At 40.3% G+C, this 20,014-nt stretch overlaps 1 protein-coding gene across 5 annotated transcripts in view; it reads left to right on the top strand.

Moving 5' to 3' along the window:
- LOC126192472 (telomeric repeat-binding factor 2-interacting protein 1-like) overlaps positions 1 to 20,014 on the top strand; it is a 204,528-nt gene that overhangs the window by 47,123 nt on the left and 137,391 nt on the right. For all 5 annotated transcript variants that reach the window (XM_049932606.1, XM_049932609.1, XM_049932605.1 and 2 more), the window contains 2 exons: positions 4,978 to 5,090; positions 18,029 to 18,112. In XM_049932606.1, the coding sequence (XP_049788563.1) occupies positions 4,978 to 5,090; positions 18,029 to 18,112 (197 nt within the window). The remainder of the gene's footprint in view (positions 1 to 4,977; positions 5,091 to 18,028; positions 18,113 to 20,014) is intronic.

Consider the following 20,014-nt stretch of genomic DNA (forward strand, 5'->3'; position numbering starts at 1 on the left):
AGAACTAGATCAACTGTGGGATGAGCTCTCCTCGTATGATAAAAAATTAATCATAGGTGATTTTAATGCGAAGATAGGGAAGGAGGAAGCATTCCGACGTACAATTGGGAAAGAAAGTTTGCATAACATTTCGAATGATAATGGCATAATGGGGTTAATTTTGCTGTTTCAAAAGACACTTATTTCAAAAGGAAGGACATTCATAAAGCAACTTGGGTCTCTCCGGATGGACACACCCGAAACCAAATTGATCATGCTCTTGTAGATCGGAGATGGCACACTAGTATAGAAAATGTTAGGGCTGCGATTCTGATCATTTTCTTGTAGTTGCCAAAGTTCACCAACGGCTATCTACAGCAACATCAAGGTGTCACAATGCAGAACTTGTTAGGTTCGACACTGACAAGCTAAATGATGAAAACTTTAGAAGAAGGTACATGATAGAAATTTCAAAGAGGTTTGATGCTCTTGGGACATACGAAGATCAAGACGAGGATGTAAATAAACAGTGGATCACTGTAAGGAATAATATCAAAGAGGCAGCGAAAGTCACAATAGGTACAATTAAGAAGAACAGGAGGAAACCGTGGTTTGACGAGGAATGCAAGAAATTGGTAGAGGAAAGGAGAAAAGTGCGAATAGATTGGGATAGAATGGGAGACAGAAAACGAAAGGAGCTCTTGACTTGAGAAGGGAAGTTGGTCGTAGGCTACGGGCAAAGAAGAGGGATTATTTGAACAATCAAATTACAAAAATGGAAACAAACAGTAAAACAAAAAACATTAGGGAACTTTACCTAGACATAAATGGGTATAGGAAGGGCTTCAAGGCTAGGACAAATGCACTTCGAGGGGATGCTGGGGGAATACTGACAGACCCCAGTGCTATATTAAGTAAATGGAGGGCATATTTTGAGCATCTATTAAATGTACACCAGGAAGCAGGAAATAAGCAGGCGTACGAAATACATACAGCAGAACCCCAGATACCTGAGTCAACGTTAAAGGAAGTAAGAGATGCAATCAACAAACTGAAAAACCTTAAAGCACCAGGATCAGATTGCATAACTGCAGAATTAGTTAAAAATGGTGGACAGAAATTGGTGGAAGTAGTTCACAAAGTTATAACTAAAGTATGGAACTCAGAGATGATACCTGAAGAGTGGCAGGAGTCGATTCTGATCCCAATTTTTAAGAAAGGTGACAAAATGGATTGTAGTAATTATAGAGGGATATCGCTATTACCAGTATGTTCCAAAATTTTCTCGAATATTCTGCTAAGCAGGCTTACACCATATGCAGATGAAATTGTGGGGGATTACCAAGCTGGCTTTTGGAGGAGCAGATCAACTATAGACCAAATATTCACACTGCGTCAAATTTTGGAAAAGAAATGGGAATACAATAAACCAGTTCATAATCTTTTCATTGATTTTACAAAAGCGTATGATTCAGTATTGCAGTCAAAATTGTACAGAATTCTTTTGGAACTTGGAATACCAAAGAAGTATGTTAGACTTATAGAAGCGAGTTTGAAAAACACAAAAGGTAGAGAACACGTGGGGAAGAAGAATTTGTAATAAAGAACGGACTTAAGCAGGGAGATGCCCTGTCTCCACTACTTTTTAATTTAGTCCTAGAATATATTGTACGAATGGCAGCAGATAATTCAGAGGGTGTGAAGTTAAATGGAAATATTAAGATATTAGGGTATGCAGATGATCTAAATATCATTAGCGATAGGAAAGAATCTGTAACAGCAAATGTGAATGCGTTAATCAAGGCTAGTGAAGATGTAGGTCTAAGGATAAGTGAAGCAAAACTAAATACCTGGTTACTACTAGAATGCCAACAGCAGTAGATCAGGAAATGTTAAGAGTTGGAGACATGCAGTTTGAAAAAGTGAACACATTTAAGTATCTAGGCGTGGACATCACTTCGAGAAATGAGATTGAATCCGAACTGAAGAAGAGATTACGGGCGGGAAATGCGTGCTACTTCTCACTGAATAGATTACTTTCATCATGGATATTGTCTAGGAATTTAAAGATTAGAATATACAAAACTATTATTCTACCAGTTATGCTGTATGGGTGTGAGACTTGGTCTCTCACTATGGAAAATGAAAAGCCTTTTCAAGTATTTGAAAACAAAATTTTGAGGAAAATTTTCGGAGCAAAAAGGGATGACATTAGCGGAGAGTGGCAAAAACTGCATAACGAAGAGGTTCACGAACTCTATTCAAGCCCTGACATAATCAGTATTATTAAATCACATAGGCTGCGATGGGCGGGTCACGTAGCTCGAATGGCTGAGGGCAGGGCAGCGCGCAGAGTACTGGTAGGGCACCTAGAAGGAAAATGTCCTGTGGGGAGACCGAGGTGTAGATGGGAGGACAATGTGAAAGCTGATTTGAGGAGCCTAGGTATTGAATGTGAATGGAAGGAAATAGACCAATAAAGGGACAGATGGCGAAAATACATTGCTGCGGTAATGGACTCTCGAGTCCGGTATGACCAGTGAGTGAGTAAGTAAGTATTTCAGGAGAGAGTTAGATATGTGGGTGTACATACTTTCAACAAAAGAAATTTATTGTATAACTTGATTAAGATAGATTGCTAAGACTGAGGCGACGCCTTCCATTTGCCTCCACCTATAGCAGCAGACAATGGTCTGCACTGACTGAAAATCAGCAAAGTGCCTGCTGGTCAAGGTATCACCGCCTCTCCCCAGCACACTCACTGCTCACTGCTGCCATAGATAGTGCTCGGACTGCCACATTTTCTGGGGGCCATGTGGCTCGCATTATCAGCTGGTGCACTTTACCGGAGTTTGCACTGACAGCAGAATTTCACACCCGCACCCAGTTTCTGTGTTTTTTTGTAGTCTGGTTAATGAGAAAAATGCTATCGCATCTTCCATGCCATCTTCCCGAGCTGCATTCCCTCTAGCGGCTTCCCTTGACTGCAGCTCTACAAAGTCTGTTGCCGGGCACCCAGTTCATCCCCCTGGTATTAGCACCTGGGTTACTGTGTGAGGTGTAGTGTATTTTAGTGCAGTGAAGTTCAGTGAGCACCAGGAGTATCAGGCGGCTTTATTAATGTTTCATCCCCAGCTGTTTTGGCACCCATTTAACGCCAAGTGTGCCACTGACACTATTTTTCTCTTTGATTGTGCTGGCTCCCTTGTCCACTAAACAAGTTCATCTCACTTTCAAACTTCCCCCCTTCCCTTTTCTGTGGATTTGTAAGATTTGCATATACACGTTGTTCCAGCGAAACACTGTGTTAACATTCCCCTTCTTGGCACTTTTCTTCTCATGTTCTCAGACGATGTCTAAAAAAATACTGTAAACTGCGTTGTAGTTCAGTCTATACAAAGACTTTGCCACGAACAAGGACCCCCCCCCCCCCCCTGATGAAGAGTTTGTAACACATTAAATTTTGTTGAGTAGTTAGCTTTTAGAAATAAATACCTCACACATGGGCTTGTGCACCTCTTTCAGTAGGCCTCAGTATTTTTTGTTGTCTTTACTTAGGAGCATGAAAGGGACTCTTTTAATACACTAATTGTATGAAATGTATTCTGTATGCTGGACACCTCCAAAGAATGCAGTTCTCACCCAGCCATGAAACAGCATTTTATGGCGATTAGTGAATGATGCCTCTTATGTTTTGCGTGAAGAGCTACCTTCTAGGTGTGAGTTTGACGTATATTGATATGTGTTGCCAATGTTAGAGCAAATCTCTTACTTGGCTTCTTATGAGAGCCAAAATAATCTTAGGGTTGAGATTTTTTGTAAAAGAAAGCAGTTCTGATGTGTTATACTCCTGTGGCTCCTCAGTTTTTTTCCTGCAAATGTCTCCTGTCAGATAGATTTTAAATTTTCAGAACAGCAGAATTGTATGCAATTCTGGAGGCACTATAGCTGATGAGGTGTGACAGAAGGACGAGTTTTCTCATCTGCTCCAATTCCTTCAGTTCTCACCAATTGATGTACCAAGCAGAGAAAATGATCTAAGGTATTTATTATTTGCTATCAAACCAGGGAAAGGCTGTGACATTCTGCTGTGTATCAGGGAATGTTTGAATTGAGGGAAGTGAGCAAGTTTACACTGAGACCAAGGAAGCTTCTCTCATGAATACATTCCAGGAAAGTGTACTATTCCTGTTGACTCAGAATGTAATGTGCTGACTGGCAGAATTGTAGATGGAAGTCCTTAACAATCAGCTGTGATCTGTGAAACCAACTGCTTGATCATAGTGTCTGTTTTCTGGTTCTGTGGTGAGACAAACCACCTATTAATGCCGTCCATGGTTCAGTATGTGACATTTTAATGGAATGCATTATGAATTCTTCCAAGATTGCAACTGCCAGTGTAGATGTGAACTTGCACTGTATTTTAGATGAAAATGATATGTGTGGGGCAAGTATTGTAAAATTTCGTAAATTGTCACAACACACACAAGTGTAGACTTTTTTATGTGCAGAGTGATTGTCCTGTCCATATTTAACTGAGTGATTGGCCATCCACCTTAATCTGCCAGTGTTTTAGTATATGCTGTATAAAGTAGAACTGCACTTATTTCATCATAAATTTTTATGAAGTGAGTGATATGTTTTTATATTAATTCTTGTAGACATTTGGGATATTTTATCCTTTTTAACCACTCATGTGATTGTTTCTAAGTGTGAACATGAAAGACTACAGTGTTGAGCAATAAAAACCTTAAGAACAACAATGACACCATTATCATTATCTACATCTTTGACCCATTTACATACATCAGAGATCCCTTAAGGGGATTTGTGTAATTTAATGAGTGTAGGGGTTGGATTAGAAACTTCAATAGTATAGATTAGCTGGTTACTTTGCAAACAGTAAATATTTGAAAGCTCAGTTAAGAAGCAACCCTTAAATCACTCTACATAATTGAAATGTAAGCAATTCTCTTTATTTTTCCATTTATTTTTCAGCTGCAGGGTCGAACATGGCAGCCACTGAAGAAGCATTTTCTGAAACACGTGTTGCCCAATATTACAAAGTATACATTTTTGTCTGTAACGGACAGACTTGAGTTCCAGAAACAGTAGGTATTTTATTTTGTGTTACAATGTTTTTGCTATTCTGTTGCTGATTTAAAGATCTGCAGAAATATTTACATGTAGTGATGGTTGTTTTACGTATTTGAGCATTTTCTTCCAAGTATTGTGTTTGTGTGGACCACATACGAGGGTTGTTTTTTAAGTAAGGGCCGTTCGCGCGTATAGTCCCGTAGTTCGCGCGGACGCCACAACAAGCCACCGCGCCACTTGCTGGCATCCTTCCTGTCCAAACTGATGCAAGTTGTAGCTCTGTAGCTGACATGTACGCATTGCTGTGCTACTTTATAATGTTTACGATTATTGAATCGCCCGCCGCGTGTGAGATACGGTCAGTGATACGTTTTTTGACCGCGAGAAGCCTATCAGCTGCAGAAATTCATCATCAGTTAACAGAAGTTTATGGCTTGAATGCAATGAGTGAAGGTAAAGTGCGTCAATGGGTTAGAGAGTTTAAAAATGGCCATCAAAACGTCCATGACGAAGAACGCTCAGGCCGGCCCTCTGTGATCACTGATGATTTGGTGGCTGCAGTCGAAACAAAGATTCGTGAGGACAGAAGATTCACAATTTCCACTCTTTTTTTGGAATTTCCACAAGTTTCAAGATCGGTTTTGTACAAAATTGTGTCTGAAAACCTAAACTTTAAGAAACTGTGTTCTCGGTGGGTACCCAGACTCCTCACAGAGGACCACAAAGGGAAGAGATTTGCCACTTCATTGGACTTTTTGATTCATTACGAGGAAGAAGGGGATGGCATGTTGAGTCAAATTGTCACTGGAGATGAAACATGGGTATCCCATATCACCCATATCACTCCCGAAAGCAAGCGACAATCGATGGAATGGCGACACACAACCTCACCCGTCAAGGTCAAAGCCAAACAGACGCTGTCAAAGCGCAAGATTATGGAAACTGTGTTCTGGGACGGGCACGGTGTTTTGCTAGTGGACTTTATGCCACGAGGGACGACAATCAGATGCCTACTGTGCAACTCTAAAGAAGCTCCGCAGAGCAATTCAAAACAAAAGGCGCGGCATGCTCACAAAAGGAGTTTTGCTCCTGCACGATAACGCTAGGCCTCACACCACTCAAAAGACTCGGGATTTGATTGATTCTTTTGGCTGGGAAGTTTTGGACCATGCACCATACAGCCCCGACCTTGCTCCTAGTGATTTTCACCTTTTCCGGTACCTGAAACACCATCTTGGCGGGCAGCGCTTCAATGACGCTGATGAAGTGAAAGCAGCCATGAACTCTTGGCTGTTGGAGGAGGCGGCCGAATTCTTTGAAGAGGGAATTAAAAACTTAGTTGTACGGTATGACAAGTGCTTAAATAAACAAGGCAACTATGTAGAAAAATAGGTAAAAGTGTGTAGAATCAGAAAATAAAAGTTTTTTTACAAAAGTATTTGTATCTTTTTAAAAAAATAAAAACGGCCCTTACTTAAAAAACAACCCTCGTATGAAACTTCACAATTAAATCATAGGACTTGGCTGGAAATCTGTGAAAATTATAAACAACTTAAAAATTCTGTTATCTTCACAGGGATGTTAATTTTATAACTGTAAAGTGTCGTGGAAGGTAAGTTGCTCATGAGCAGCATGGTGTGTTGCTGAGTAAAGTTGTTGGGTTGGATGTTCACAAAATATTCTGCTCATGAAATTAAAAGCTCCCTTTTTAATGTAAATATTACATCAATTAATGCTGCACCTATTCTTGAACTAATTGAATACATTGGTTGCCCAGACTTAAAGAATGAGGGTGTCAAAAGGAGTTTGAAATCAGTAAAATGCTGAGACAAGTGTTGAAACCGCTGCTGCCGTTTTCCTGAAAAGACTCAGCAACAGTATATTGGCTGTTGAGACAGTTTGTCTGTGACCATTCATCTTGTATGGCAGCCTGATAATGATCGTACCAATATGAAATGCAGGACGAAACTTGACAAGTCAGTTGGTGCAGCACATGAGTGCTCTCTCAAGTTGCTCTTTTCTTGCTCATTTATGTTTTACCAGTGTCGAGGTTGTATACGATAATGGTCAATGATGGGGCCATTTGTAAAGGGGGGGGAATCATGTCTGTCTTATCCTTGATAACCATGCAGCATTTCTTGCTGTTACTAAATGAGCCATTTCATCACACCTAAGAAAGAAAAGTTAACTGACCTATACAATTCAATTGCAGAGTTATACTGTACAAAAGCTGCAATTTCTCATCACTTAACAAAGCAAACTCCTTAAAGTTACATGTGATGCATATATTTATGGCTGCACTTGAGAAATATAGTCTATGTATTTCATATTAGCTAATCTTTTGATACAGAGATTGTTTAACAAAGTTGTTGGCAGGCACTGCAGCTTAGGTTGCTTTTGTAGGCAATTTTAGATTGTTTCCTGGTTTGATTGACCACAAGTGTCTTATATCAAATTGCCCATCACAACTTTCACTACACCATTGTGGTACATTTTAAATGGCTATTGTTTATATCCTGTATTTGCTTACTAGCTCCTCAGATGATGAAGAGATTCAAAGAATGTATGATGAGACAAAAGAAATTGTTCAGTTTGTTAAGTGAGACAAAAATTTAATTGTGATGGGGTAGTGGAATTCAATAGTAGGGAAAGGAAGAGAAGAAAAAAAAATACTATGGGAACCTGGACTAAAGGAAAGAAATTGAAAGAGCAAGTTGCATGGAAAATTTTTACGCAGAATGCAGTTTAATCATTGCTAACACATTGTTTAAGAATCATGAGAAAAAATTATGTTCACGGAAGAGATCTACAGTTACTGAACAATCCAAATGGTGGCTATGGCTGCCTGTTTAATGCCAACATTCTTTTGTCTGTTTTGGCAAATATCTTGTGAACTTTGGGAAGTACAACCCCTGTTTTTTTTTTTTTTTTTCCAAATACATTGTGCATTATGTGGATATATTCATGTCAGGATTCGGCATGATTATTTTTTAACTTATTGTTACAATTCAAGCTATGTGTTCGGTATTTGAATCAGTTGTTCCCAGAACCCCTTGGGTTGCCATCACAACTTGCTCCACAAAACATAGTAACATTGTAGACTCTTACCAATTTGCTTAAACTTTATTACTTATTCAATTGGAAATTTGCTATGTGTTCGGTATTTGAATCAGTTGTTCCCAGAACCCCTTGGGTTGCCATCACAACTTGCTCCACAAAACATAGTAACATTGTAGACTCTTACCAATTTGCTTAAACTTTATTACTTATTCAATTGGAAATTTGCTTACAGAAATTGAGATATTTCCATGACTAGATGAGGTTTGAATATGAATTGTCTTACAGGTACTACAGCAACCCGTTTAATCAACAGTGATAAATAATATTGAGGAAAGTTCTGTGAAAATGTAATTAATGTAGGAGTAAAGGAAAGCACTCACCGAATAGTGAACGTGTTGCATCTTTGACAGGCACACACACAAAAAGAAAGAAATCTTAGTTAGCTTTTGGAAGAAATCCTTCGCAAGCTAGACTACACATGCATATAGGTATGAGCATGCACGTGCCCACACACACACACACACACACACACACACACACACACACACACACACCCCTGTGCACGTCCACTGTGCCAGCTTGACACAAAATGCGAAGTTTGCAATTTTGTAGGTGGACAGAGGTGTGGGTTGTGTTGTGTTGTGTTGTGTTGTGTGGAGTGAGTAGAGGGAGAAAGAGGTGTGGGGGGGGGGGGGGGAAGAAGGAGGAGGAGGAGAGGTTGGAAACAGGTAGCAAATGAGTTGGAGGGAGGCAGCAAGTGGGCAGGTAGGAATGTGGGAGGGAGGGGTCGCAGATGCATGGGCCAGAAATGCAAAACAAGGTTACTTGAGTTGGTGAGATGTAGCACATGATGAAGATGACATGGAGGGGTGACAGGACAAAGGAAGGGGAAACTGTTGGGTTGAAGATGTGGGGACAGTGGGTTAGTGAAGATTAAGATCAGGAGGATTGCGGGAGTGAAGGATGTGTTTAGAAAATCTTGTACTGGAAGGGAGGATCCAGATGGCATGGGTCATGAAGCAGCTATTGACCTCGGAACATGTTGTGGTCTGCAACATGTTATGCTACTGGGTGATAAACTCTGTTCTTGACCTCAGTTTGGTGGCTGTCATTCTGGTGGACAGCTCATTGGTTATCATGCCTGCATAAAATGCTGTGGAGTGGTTGCTGGTGAGCTGATATGACATGGCTGCTTTTGCAGGTGGCCCAGCCTCTGATGAGATAGGATTAATGTATAACAGGGCTGTAGTAGGATGTGCTGGGCAGGCAAATCAGGTAGGTATTGCACCTTGTTCTTCCACAGTGATATGGCATGGAGTTGGGAGTGGATATTGCATAGGGTTTGACCAGGATGTTGTGTAGGTTGGGTCAGCAATGGAATACTGCTTTAGGATGGGTGAGAAGAATCTTGGATCAGATGTCCCTAATTTCCTGGCATGATGATAGAAAACCTGGCAGAGGATATGGTTCACTTGTTACAGTCCAGGATGATAATGGATGACAAGGGGGTGCTCCTTTATAGCTGATTCTTCAGGGTGTTGGGAGGATTGGGGGTATGACGATATTACACAAAAAAATCTGTTTGTGGGATACTCTTAATTCTCTCACTTCCACCAAGAGTCAGCCGCAAAGAAGCAGTCACCTGATATAGCTCCAGATTGGACCATCTGAACCACAGCCTTCGCCAGAGCTTTCATTTTCTATCATCGTGCCTGGAAATCAAGAACATCATAGTCAAGGTCCTTTCCACAACTCCCAAGCTACACAATGTCATGGTCCATCCCTATGCAATCCCATTCCCAACTCCATGCCACTGTGGTCATATCCCTATGGAAGATCCAGGTACAATACCTGCCTTATCCATCTACCTAGCACATCCTACCCAAGTCCTGTCACAGATTTATCCTATTGCATCAGAGGCTGGGCCGCCAATGAAAGCAACCATGTCATATACCTGCTTTGCTGTAGTCACTCCAGAATATTTTTTGTGGGCATGGTCACCCACCAGCTGTCCGTTATAATGAATGACCATTGCCAAACTGTGGCCAAGAACAGAGTCGACCACACAGTGACACAACAGACTGTTGACTACAACATGCTAGAGTACAATGGCTGCATCATAACTCTTTCCATATGGGATCCTTCCTTCCAGTCAAGTTTTTCTGAACTAACTAGGTGGAAGTTATCCTTGCTGCATATTATTTTCTCCCAAAATCCTCCTGGTGTCTTTCGCTTCTAATCCACTGTCCTCACACCCTCTATCCAAAAGTTTTCCCTTCTTCTGTCCTGTTACCCCATCTGAATCCATGCCTCTACATCATCTTTATTTTGCGCTGCACCTCACCGGCTCCAGTTCATATGTTTTGCATGGCCCACCTGTGCACCTACCACCTTTCCCTTCCCCATTCCCAGCCAGAAACCTGGCTGCCTCCTTCCAAACCATCAGCTAGCCACCTGCCACCCCTTTGCCTGCCTTCCAACTCTCTCCCCCTCTACCCACCCAACCCAACACAACCCCACTCCAGCCCTCCTGTGAAACTGCAAACCTCTCATTGTGTGTCCATCTGGCATATATTGTGTGCGTGTATGTGTGTGATTGAAGGAATTGCAGACTTTTCTTTCTCTTTTGTGTGTGCCTATTGACGACTCATTGCTTCTGCTATTTGGTAAATAGTAGTAAACTTGTTGATCACAATGTGTGTGGTAACAGGGATGAGTGTCACATTCCTTGATATAAGTGTTCAAGTAACACATACTATCGCTTTGATTTCCAAATATGTCGTTATCTTGTCAAGTAACTGGGAGGCTGATTTGGGTGACATTTAGGTGTTACATTTTTGAAGCAACATGTGGACATTTGCAAATGTCTGAATCCATTAATTGTATTTGTATGGACCAAATCAGTTATCCAAAAGAGTATGCATATCGTAATTTGACTTTCAGTCTCTTGCACATTATAGAATTTCCAGTCATTGGTTTATTCATATTACTGGCTCACTGAATTGCTGTGTATTCACTAATAACAGAGCTACTGTTTCAATATAAAACCTAAAGCTGTCACAAATGTACTCATTCATGTAGTCAAGGAAGGTTGTGCATTTGGTTCTATCAGAGGTGTAGTGGTTATGATACTAAACTGTTGCAGAGGGTCATGAGTTCAAAACTCACCTGGACTGTAGAATTTTAATTTCTATATTCGGTTCAAGTACATTTTAGAAGTATCCACAAATGTCAAGAATCACTGTACTGGAATGTTCTGTAGCTGTATATATACTGTGTGTGTTCTCACCGGAGGCAGTTCGCTTTATGTTCTTGTATGTGCAAGTGCTGAATAAATCTTCGTTAAGTGAAGTTGGTGTTTGTAATTCAGCTACTTGCATCTCCTTCTTCGTGACAGTATGTTTGAAAAGAGATGGAAGTAGAAGAGGGCATGTTAAATGAATCAGTTGGACAATTAATCAGGAGATATACCTCAATCAGCAGAGACAGGTAAATACTAAAACACTTAGGAAGACTTATTTACTATTCTGTACTACAGGGAAAAACTTTCATGTAGTACTCACACTCTGAACCATTAAACTGCGACTTTTCATTCACAGGATACTGGAAAATCCTGGTTGTAATACAAACAATGTAATGAATAAATATAACCAATTGCATTACAGTGGAGGTATTGATCAGTTGATTGGCATACAAACAGGAATGCGAACTTGATAGCTCATATTTAAAATTTCCTGTATTTTGTGGAGGCAAAAAACACAGTATTGCCTTGAGAACTTATTTCTATGTGGTGTTTGTGCGTAAGAAAATTTGGTCTGATTGACCATATATTTTGCAGGAAAATTTGTCTGTGTGGCCTGGAAAAAAAGAAAACTTACAGCTTTTTTAAATGCCCATCTATCATTGAAATCAAGAACTATAAGGTGAGTGCTAATGTTGACTGTGTGATGTTTTCCTTATCTTAAGGAGGTGATTTTGTATTGGTGTAAACAGAGAATTAATGATAGAATGAGACTGAAGATACAGATGAAGCATGTTGAGCTTATAAGTGAGCAGCATGGAAGATGGAAGATCCATAGGGTGCAGAACAAAGTGTGAAGTACTAACCAGAACATGGATCACTTTACACATGAAACATGAAGAGTAAATACATGTACAGAGAAACTTTAATGAAACACTCACTTAAGTGCGTTGTTATGATCTTGTACTGAATATGAGATCTCATACATTAATTAGTATGGGAGGATATGTAATATGTTGAACAAATACGGTATATATACACTATCTGACAAAAAAAGTGAAGCACCCAGAAAACATGATCGAATGTCAATGAACTTAGTATATGTACATATCATTGATGGATGTGTAAATGATTAGAGCTGCAATGCTTTGTGACGGGTAGAATGGCGACCAGAGTGCGTTAGTGTTGTTTCTGTTTAGTGTTGATACCAGGACTGGTAGGGTATATAAGGAGCGTGAATAGTGCCAGATGTTGAATGATCACTGTGGCAGACATGAAGATGTTGAGTACTCCCACGAGACAGTATTATCAGCGCATAACAGAGTTTTAAAGGGACATCACTGTAACTCTCCATTTGACTGGCTAGTTGAATTGTGGAGTATCCAGATTTGTGGGGCATTTGGATGTGGCAGTGGCCTCAAATCCGACTACATGAGAATGTAAAGGCAAGCATATTTGTCGTCAAGGTGCTCCTGATAATCACAAAGGAGGATCATCGTATTGCCTCCAAGCACATTTGCACCTTCTTCATATGTGCACCTGCCATCAGAGAACAAGTAATGGAGCTCAGCAACACTTGGTGTCATCCCACACCTTTGGTAGGAGACTAGCATTAGCTGTATTAGTGGGTTATCATCCCATGCTTAGGCTGCCATAAACACCTTAACTTGAATGGCTACATTTGGATGGTTGCCACGATCAGGAGACGTGGACTTTTGAGGAACTGTGTCACATTGTGTTGCTGTTTAATTGTGTGATGGTGGTTTGAAAAGTTCTCAGAATCACCACGAGAGGTCAGTGCTAGCACAACGAGTTGTTCAAGTGATATTCATTGGACTGTTTCCTGTAAACATGTGCCATGCCAGTGCTTTTGGAAGAGAGCTGTGGCAGTGATGTGGCTATGTTGTTGTTCTCACATACTGATTTGCAAAGATGGAAAAAAATCAAGATTCGAACAGTGATTAAGTGCTTCATAAAGAAAGCTATGAAAGCAAAGGACATTCATGCCAATTTCCAGAATACACTCGGGGACTTGGGTCCTTCATATTCAACTATTGCCAAGTGGACTAATGAATTTGAATTTGGTTGGGAAAGCTTAGGTGATGATGCGCGCAGTGGTCAGCCAAGATGTGTCACCAATGCAAAAGTGCACTAAATGTTCATAGAGGATTGCAGATTGAAAGTGCATGAAACTACTTACACTTGCCAGATGTCATTTTAAAGGGTATATCACATTTTAACTGAGATCAAAAACGCATGAGAATGGACATATCGGAACAATGTTTGGCCCATTTTTTGCACCAGTTTGTGACCACAGATGAAACTTGGGTGCACTACTATTCCCCAGAGAGAAAACAACAGTCAGGTCAGTGGAAACATGCTGATTCTCCACCACCAAAGAAAGCAAAGACAGTTCCTTTGGTGGGAAAGATCATGGCATCAGTGTTCTGGGATGTGAAGGGGATTCTGTTTGTAGATTATTTCCTTATCTCCCCACTGGGCAAACAGTTACTGGAGAATACTATGCTAATCTCCTGGACAAGTGGCAACGAAAGATACGCAAAAAAAGGGCAGGTTTAGCAAGGAAGAAAGTCATTTTCCATCAAGACAATGCGCGTCCGCACATGTGCCGTCGCCAAGGTAAAATTACATGAACAAAGGTATGAATTGTTGCCACAGCCACCTTATTCACCTTATATGGCTCCATCAGACTTCCATCTCTTCCCAAAACTAAAAATTTTTCCTGGTGGATGAAGATTCACTTCAAACAAAGATTTGATAGCCTAAGTTGACAACTATTTTGCAAGCCTGGAGGAAACTCATTTTCAAGATGGGATCAAGGCACTGGAACATCGTTGGATCAAGTGTATTAATCTACAAGGAGACTACATTGAAAAATAAAAAAGTTTCAGTGATGTAAGTAATTTTTTCCTATTCCATTCTGAGAACTTTTCAAGCCACCGCCGTACTTCTGCTTTACCCCAGATGATGATTGTCAGTGAGTTTTTATACCTTCCCTTCAAAGGAGAAGTTGTTGTGTGTTGAGATATAGTTAGTACGGTGTATGAGGAATGAGGTACTGGGCTTGGAGCCTGAAGGATATTGAGAGAGGTAGTGTTCAATAGTGACAAGACCATGGGCATGAGGGCTGTTAACGTGCAGGGAAGTGGTATCAACAGGCTGTTGCAAGCGTATGTTATCCTACCTCACAAGAGGACAGGCCACCTGTGAAAGCAACCATATCACATACTAGCTCTGCTGAGCTTTTTATGTTGATATGACCACCAACCAGCTGTCCACAATGATGAATGTTCACTGCCAAACTGTGGTCAAGAGCAAAGTAAACCACCATGTCCCACAGCATGCAACTGAACTTAACATATTTGATTTCAATGCCTGCTTCGCAACCCGAGCAATCTGGATCTTCCCCTCCACCTACAGCTTTTCTGAACTGTGCAGTTGGGATTTATTCTTTCAACACATTCTCTGCTCCTGAAATCAGCCAGGTCTCAATCTATGCTAATCTGCATTCTCCACATCTTCCACCCAACAGTTTCCACCCCTCGGTCCTGCACCTCCTCAAAATTCTCCTACCTTCCTCCTCACTGTGTGTTGCTCTCTGCCAGCACACCCACTGGTCTATTCCCCTTCTCTGCTCCTCTCCTTTCTGCTCTCCATTTTCCCCCTCCTCCCTCCTCCACAGTCTGGAATGTTGCACCTGACAGACCTCCAGTTCGTGCATGCTCTGCCAGGCAGTGCTGATTCCTCTTCCCTCAAACATTCAATGCTATCTGTCCCCCTTCCCTGCTCCACTCTTGGTTGTTGCTTCTGTTCAATGTGCTTCTGTTGCAGTCTGGTCTAAGTGACCAGAGACAGTGGTCATGTGTCTCATGTGTGTCAAATGTGCTTGCTTATGTGAATGTGGGTGCATTTTTCATTGCTGAAGGTAGCTTTGGCTGCAAACTTACATGTAACAGTCTTTTCCTCATGCATGTAAGCAACTCAATGTGTCATTTTTATGGTGAGTAGCAATCTAATCTTTTCATCAAGATAAGATAGATTGCTACTTAGCATAAAGATGACATTTTCAGTTGCAGACAGGCACAACAAGAAGACACACATTGCTTTTGACCAAAACCTTCATCAGAAAACACACACACACACACACACAAATAGTGCACCCAGACAAACTTATGAGCAGTTACTGAACCATATCTACCTACTTATAAATGTATAGTGTGCCATGAATTCACTTAGACACCACAAACATCAGTGTGTGTGTGTGTGGAGGGGGGGGGGGGGGTGCATTTTCATGCGTGACCACTTAGCTGTCACCCACAGCTCACAAAAATTGATTGGAGGTGGTGAAAGGTAGAGACAGGTAGAGTGCATAGCTGAACTATTGGATCTGTGTGAGTGGAGTATGAGGTAGTGTTTCATTTACATGTGAGAAATGATAGCACACGACACTATGGACCCTATTTCACCCTGTGTAGCTGTCTTCCACATCAAAATACCTCTGCAACCTGCCTGAACAGTGCATTACTGGCAAGCAGGAAATGTTGCGTCATATGGTTTTTAATATTTTGATGTCTCCTGGTGTGTATAGTGACTCGTCAGTCCAGGTGATCTTCTTTCATATTTCAAGCAGCTGATGGCAATGTTTCTGTGCCTATGCTAATTTCAATGCTACAAGATGTGGGGTGACCAGAACTACACATGTGAAGCTATGGCTCATGTATCCTAGGCTGAGAAAGTTATACTGAATGGTAAGACGACTAATCAGTTGTTGGTTAACATTGAACTGATGAGTGATTTTCTACTTTTTGACCTGTCTGGCAGCTGTTACAATCTGCAGAAGTGAGTGGCAGTCACTGTCCTCAGAAGTTCTTGCCCTTGGTTGTTGGCTCTGACTTGTGGAAAGCTTGATGATGCATGACCTGAGAGACGACATGTGCCTGTGTTCAGCATCCGCAGTTAGGCTGTGATATAATGGGCTGGTATTGTGTGTCTTTCCCATTGTGTGCTTGCCTCAGCACCAATGGCAGGTCTGACAAGAGCCCAGCAACAAGAGACACTGAACTACTCCATTTGCTGTGGTGACATGATTGTGCTCTCTCTATCACAGCTGTTATCTCTAGTTCAGTTTCTCATTATATTGTGTGGGTATGTGAACCATGAGATGACATGCATGCTTATGAGCAGTGTATCAGATTTTAGAAGGAAATAGAAACTGTGGCATGTGAGACTTCTTTTATTAGGAAGATTTGAATAATAGGACAGAGAGGGACACTTTTTTGTTAGGAACCTTTGAATAACAGGGCAGGGAGGGACACTGTGAGTTTTGTATAATCAACTAATAACTTGTACAGTGGATGTGTGGTTGAATACTACTCTGAGTGGGTTCTGATATAGTTTGAATGTCAGGGATTTCATGTTTATACAGAACTAAGTGTGGAATATAAAGTAGCTCTAAGTTCTAGAAATATACTTCATGAGAATGGCCGAGGATGCTTTTTCTTAATAGTATCCACCTTTTTCTATCAAATACCATCTCAATGGAATTTATATCATGCAGAGGTAAAGTAATGGAGGATTGATGTAACATTTGACTCTACAGGTGCACGTTATGATGGACCTTTCAAAGAAAAGAATTTAATGCTGTCTTGTGCATTAAACTGTAAAAAAGTGATTAGCTGTAATTTTTGAGGATTGCAACTTTTGTCTATAGGTAAAGCAATAATTCCCATTGAAGTTCTAGTTAAAGGTGCATGATTAAATGGGGATAGGCATTCACAGTCATCATAATTTTGACAAATGCATTGTTCTTTGCAATAGGATTTACAATGAAACTCACCATATATTTATATAGTTTATGAAAGATTAGACTTGAAGTTTCACGATGAAAGAAGTTTTGCGAGTTTGGTTGTAAATACGAAAATATTGTTAGATCATAATATCAGAGGTATTAACAATCAAACACAGTTGGACATAAGAGGATCATCTCATCAGTTCATCGCTGCTTCTGCGTGCAGTATGGCTTTGGCAACATCAGCTGTGTAATTTCATTCTGAAATGTTTACATGTTCCCCATTAATGTACAGTTCTGAGTTTGCTTTGCTGTATTATAAGAACCTTATCTGTTTTCTGTACACTTTCACAACTAGCATAAAAAATCTGTGTAATAGAATAACCACAGCATACATAGAAGTTCACAATGAAAACATATCACAACAGTTACATTATCAACTACAGATGTTGCTCACAACTTTTCATGATAACCAGCACCTGAACTAACAGAGTAATATGACAGCAGCAAACAATAAAATGAGACATGTCCCAGCTGATTCTCTCATTGTGTGTTGCTATGGTAGATGTCCTGTAAGTAGCCAGATATCACTTCTTTTTTTCTTTTTGCTTGATCTGACTATGGGGTTGATTTCAGTGGTTGTTCCTGTATTGAAGGTACACGTTGATGAGCAGATGTTTTATTTCTTATTTATATTATTCCATGTTTAGTCTGGGTGTTTCATGCTCTTTTTAAGATTAACTGATATTAATGATAGATTATAATTATTAATTGAGAGAGATGATCTGATATTCTGCATGCTTAATTGAGATACTCTATGTTCAATAAACTGCTGTTTTCAGTGGGAAGGTGCCTGCAGACAGTCATGATGTAACAAATTCAGAAAGTAAACTACAATCTGGTTCATCAGTTCCAAAAACAATCAGGTATGTTTCCCTTTAAATGTTATTTCAGTAATTTCTGATGATTCATTTATTATTTCTCCCCTTCATGCCCTCTTTCCCTCTCCCCTCTCATCATCTCTTCCCCTCCCTCCCCCTTCTTCCCCTCTGTCCACCCACCCTCTCCATCCTCCTTTTCTTCCCCCCCCCCTTCCTCCATTTTTCATCTGCCTGTCCCTCCCTCCTCCTCCTGTCCTCCCTTCATATCCCCTCCTCTACACCTCCCAGTCCTCCGCCACCACCTTCTTCTTTTTAGTGCATGTGGGCATGCAAATTCCCATCCCCCCCCCCCCCCACACACACACACACAGACACACACATCCATCTTATTTAAAGAGCTATAATCCTTAAAATTAAAAGCAGAATGAATCGCAGTTTACATAACAGTTTCTGTATTTTTTTCTTTGTATTGTAAGGTGTGGAACAGATGTAAAGTACATAAAGATCGACATAAAAACAAAGATAGCTTAGGATTTTTTTTCACTAACTCTATTTCAGAAGTAATTCAGTAGAAACTGTAATATACATCACAACTTTTCAGAAATATAAGTGCCTCTTAAGTTCTTGGTCAGTTGAATAATTACAGGGTGTCCGTAACTGAAGTTCCAGTTTCAAAATGCTGTAGAAAGAGAAACAGTGCTCAGAATGAAGTCAGATTTGAGCAGAGTATTATTGACGCAGGAGGAAATGTCACTGGGAAGGAGGGGGTGGGGGACAAAAAATTTGACCAACAGATGGTGTTGGAAGCGTCAGAACAATACGTGCACCAACAGGTGTGCAGCACACAGCTATTCCACAGTTTGTGTCCGAGATGCCCAACATGACTGTATCCATGAAGGATCACACACTGCTGGTAGAGCTCTTTTACACTAATGCTGACTGTGTGACAGTAACCCCCCAGAAGTTCCATGCACTCAAGGATATTAAAAAAGCCATTTGTCCAATGTCTGCTAAGGTCCTGGAGAAAATTATTACAAAATTTAAAAAGGCATTTTCTTTTGAAGTGCAATGTGGTGAAGTGAGGAAAGCAGTTGATCCAACGTCTACAGACATGCAGTGCACAGTGAATTGCCCGAATGCTGGATGTGCTGCAAGCATGGTGCTTACAATCATACAGAATTACACTATGTTTATTCTCCACCAGTTTTGGTTATTACAACTATCTTCACAGGAGAAAAGCATGTCATCAGTGGATCAAAAATAAATTTCTGTCAAATTCCAGATTATAATTATGTCTCATTGTGCTTAGGGCACTTTGTAGATGTACTGGTAATTATATTCCCACTGAATGTTAAATTTTACTTGTGGCATTGGTCATTGACAATACTCTTATAATACTTTTGGTGTAAATTGTAAGCAAGTAAATTGGAAGAGATGTATTGCATAAAAGAAATAATAATATTTTATTATTATTTACATTTGTGATAATATGGTCATACAAAAAAGATATTTTAGCTTGTATCTGCCACAGATTTATAAATTTATTAGAATTTAACACAAACTGCATGATTATTTTTATTAAAACAGAGTGTAATGAACACAGACCACATACACATTATTTCCCCATGTGTGGTTTCCTCGCTGTGAATTGGATTTAATTAGTGCCACTGGTACAATATTCTCTTCTTTGTTGTGTTGTTTATGCTGCAATCTGTGCGAATGTTTATTTACACATTATAATGATCTGATCCATGACAACTTCTCTTGTGCATTTTGCTGCTCTTTGTTCAGTTCATCTCATGCAGGGTCAGAAGGTAAAGTTCCTGTCCATTTCCATGTGCCTACCTTGTCCTTCCTTTCTTACTATGAACTATATAACTCTTCTCTCATTTAGCTAATCTTTTTAAAAAAATCTGCAAACTGAAATAGTTCAGCCTCATCTTCTGT

Source organism: Schistocerca nitens, chromosome 1 (genome assembly GCF_023898315.1).
Source record: "Schistocerca nitens isolate TAMUIC-IGC-003100 chromosome 1, iqSchNite1.1, whole genome shotgun sequence".
Lineage (NCBI taxonomy): Eukaryota > Metazoa > Arthropoda > Insecta > Orthoptera > Acrididae > Schistocerca > Schistocerca nitens.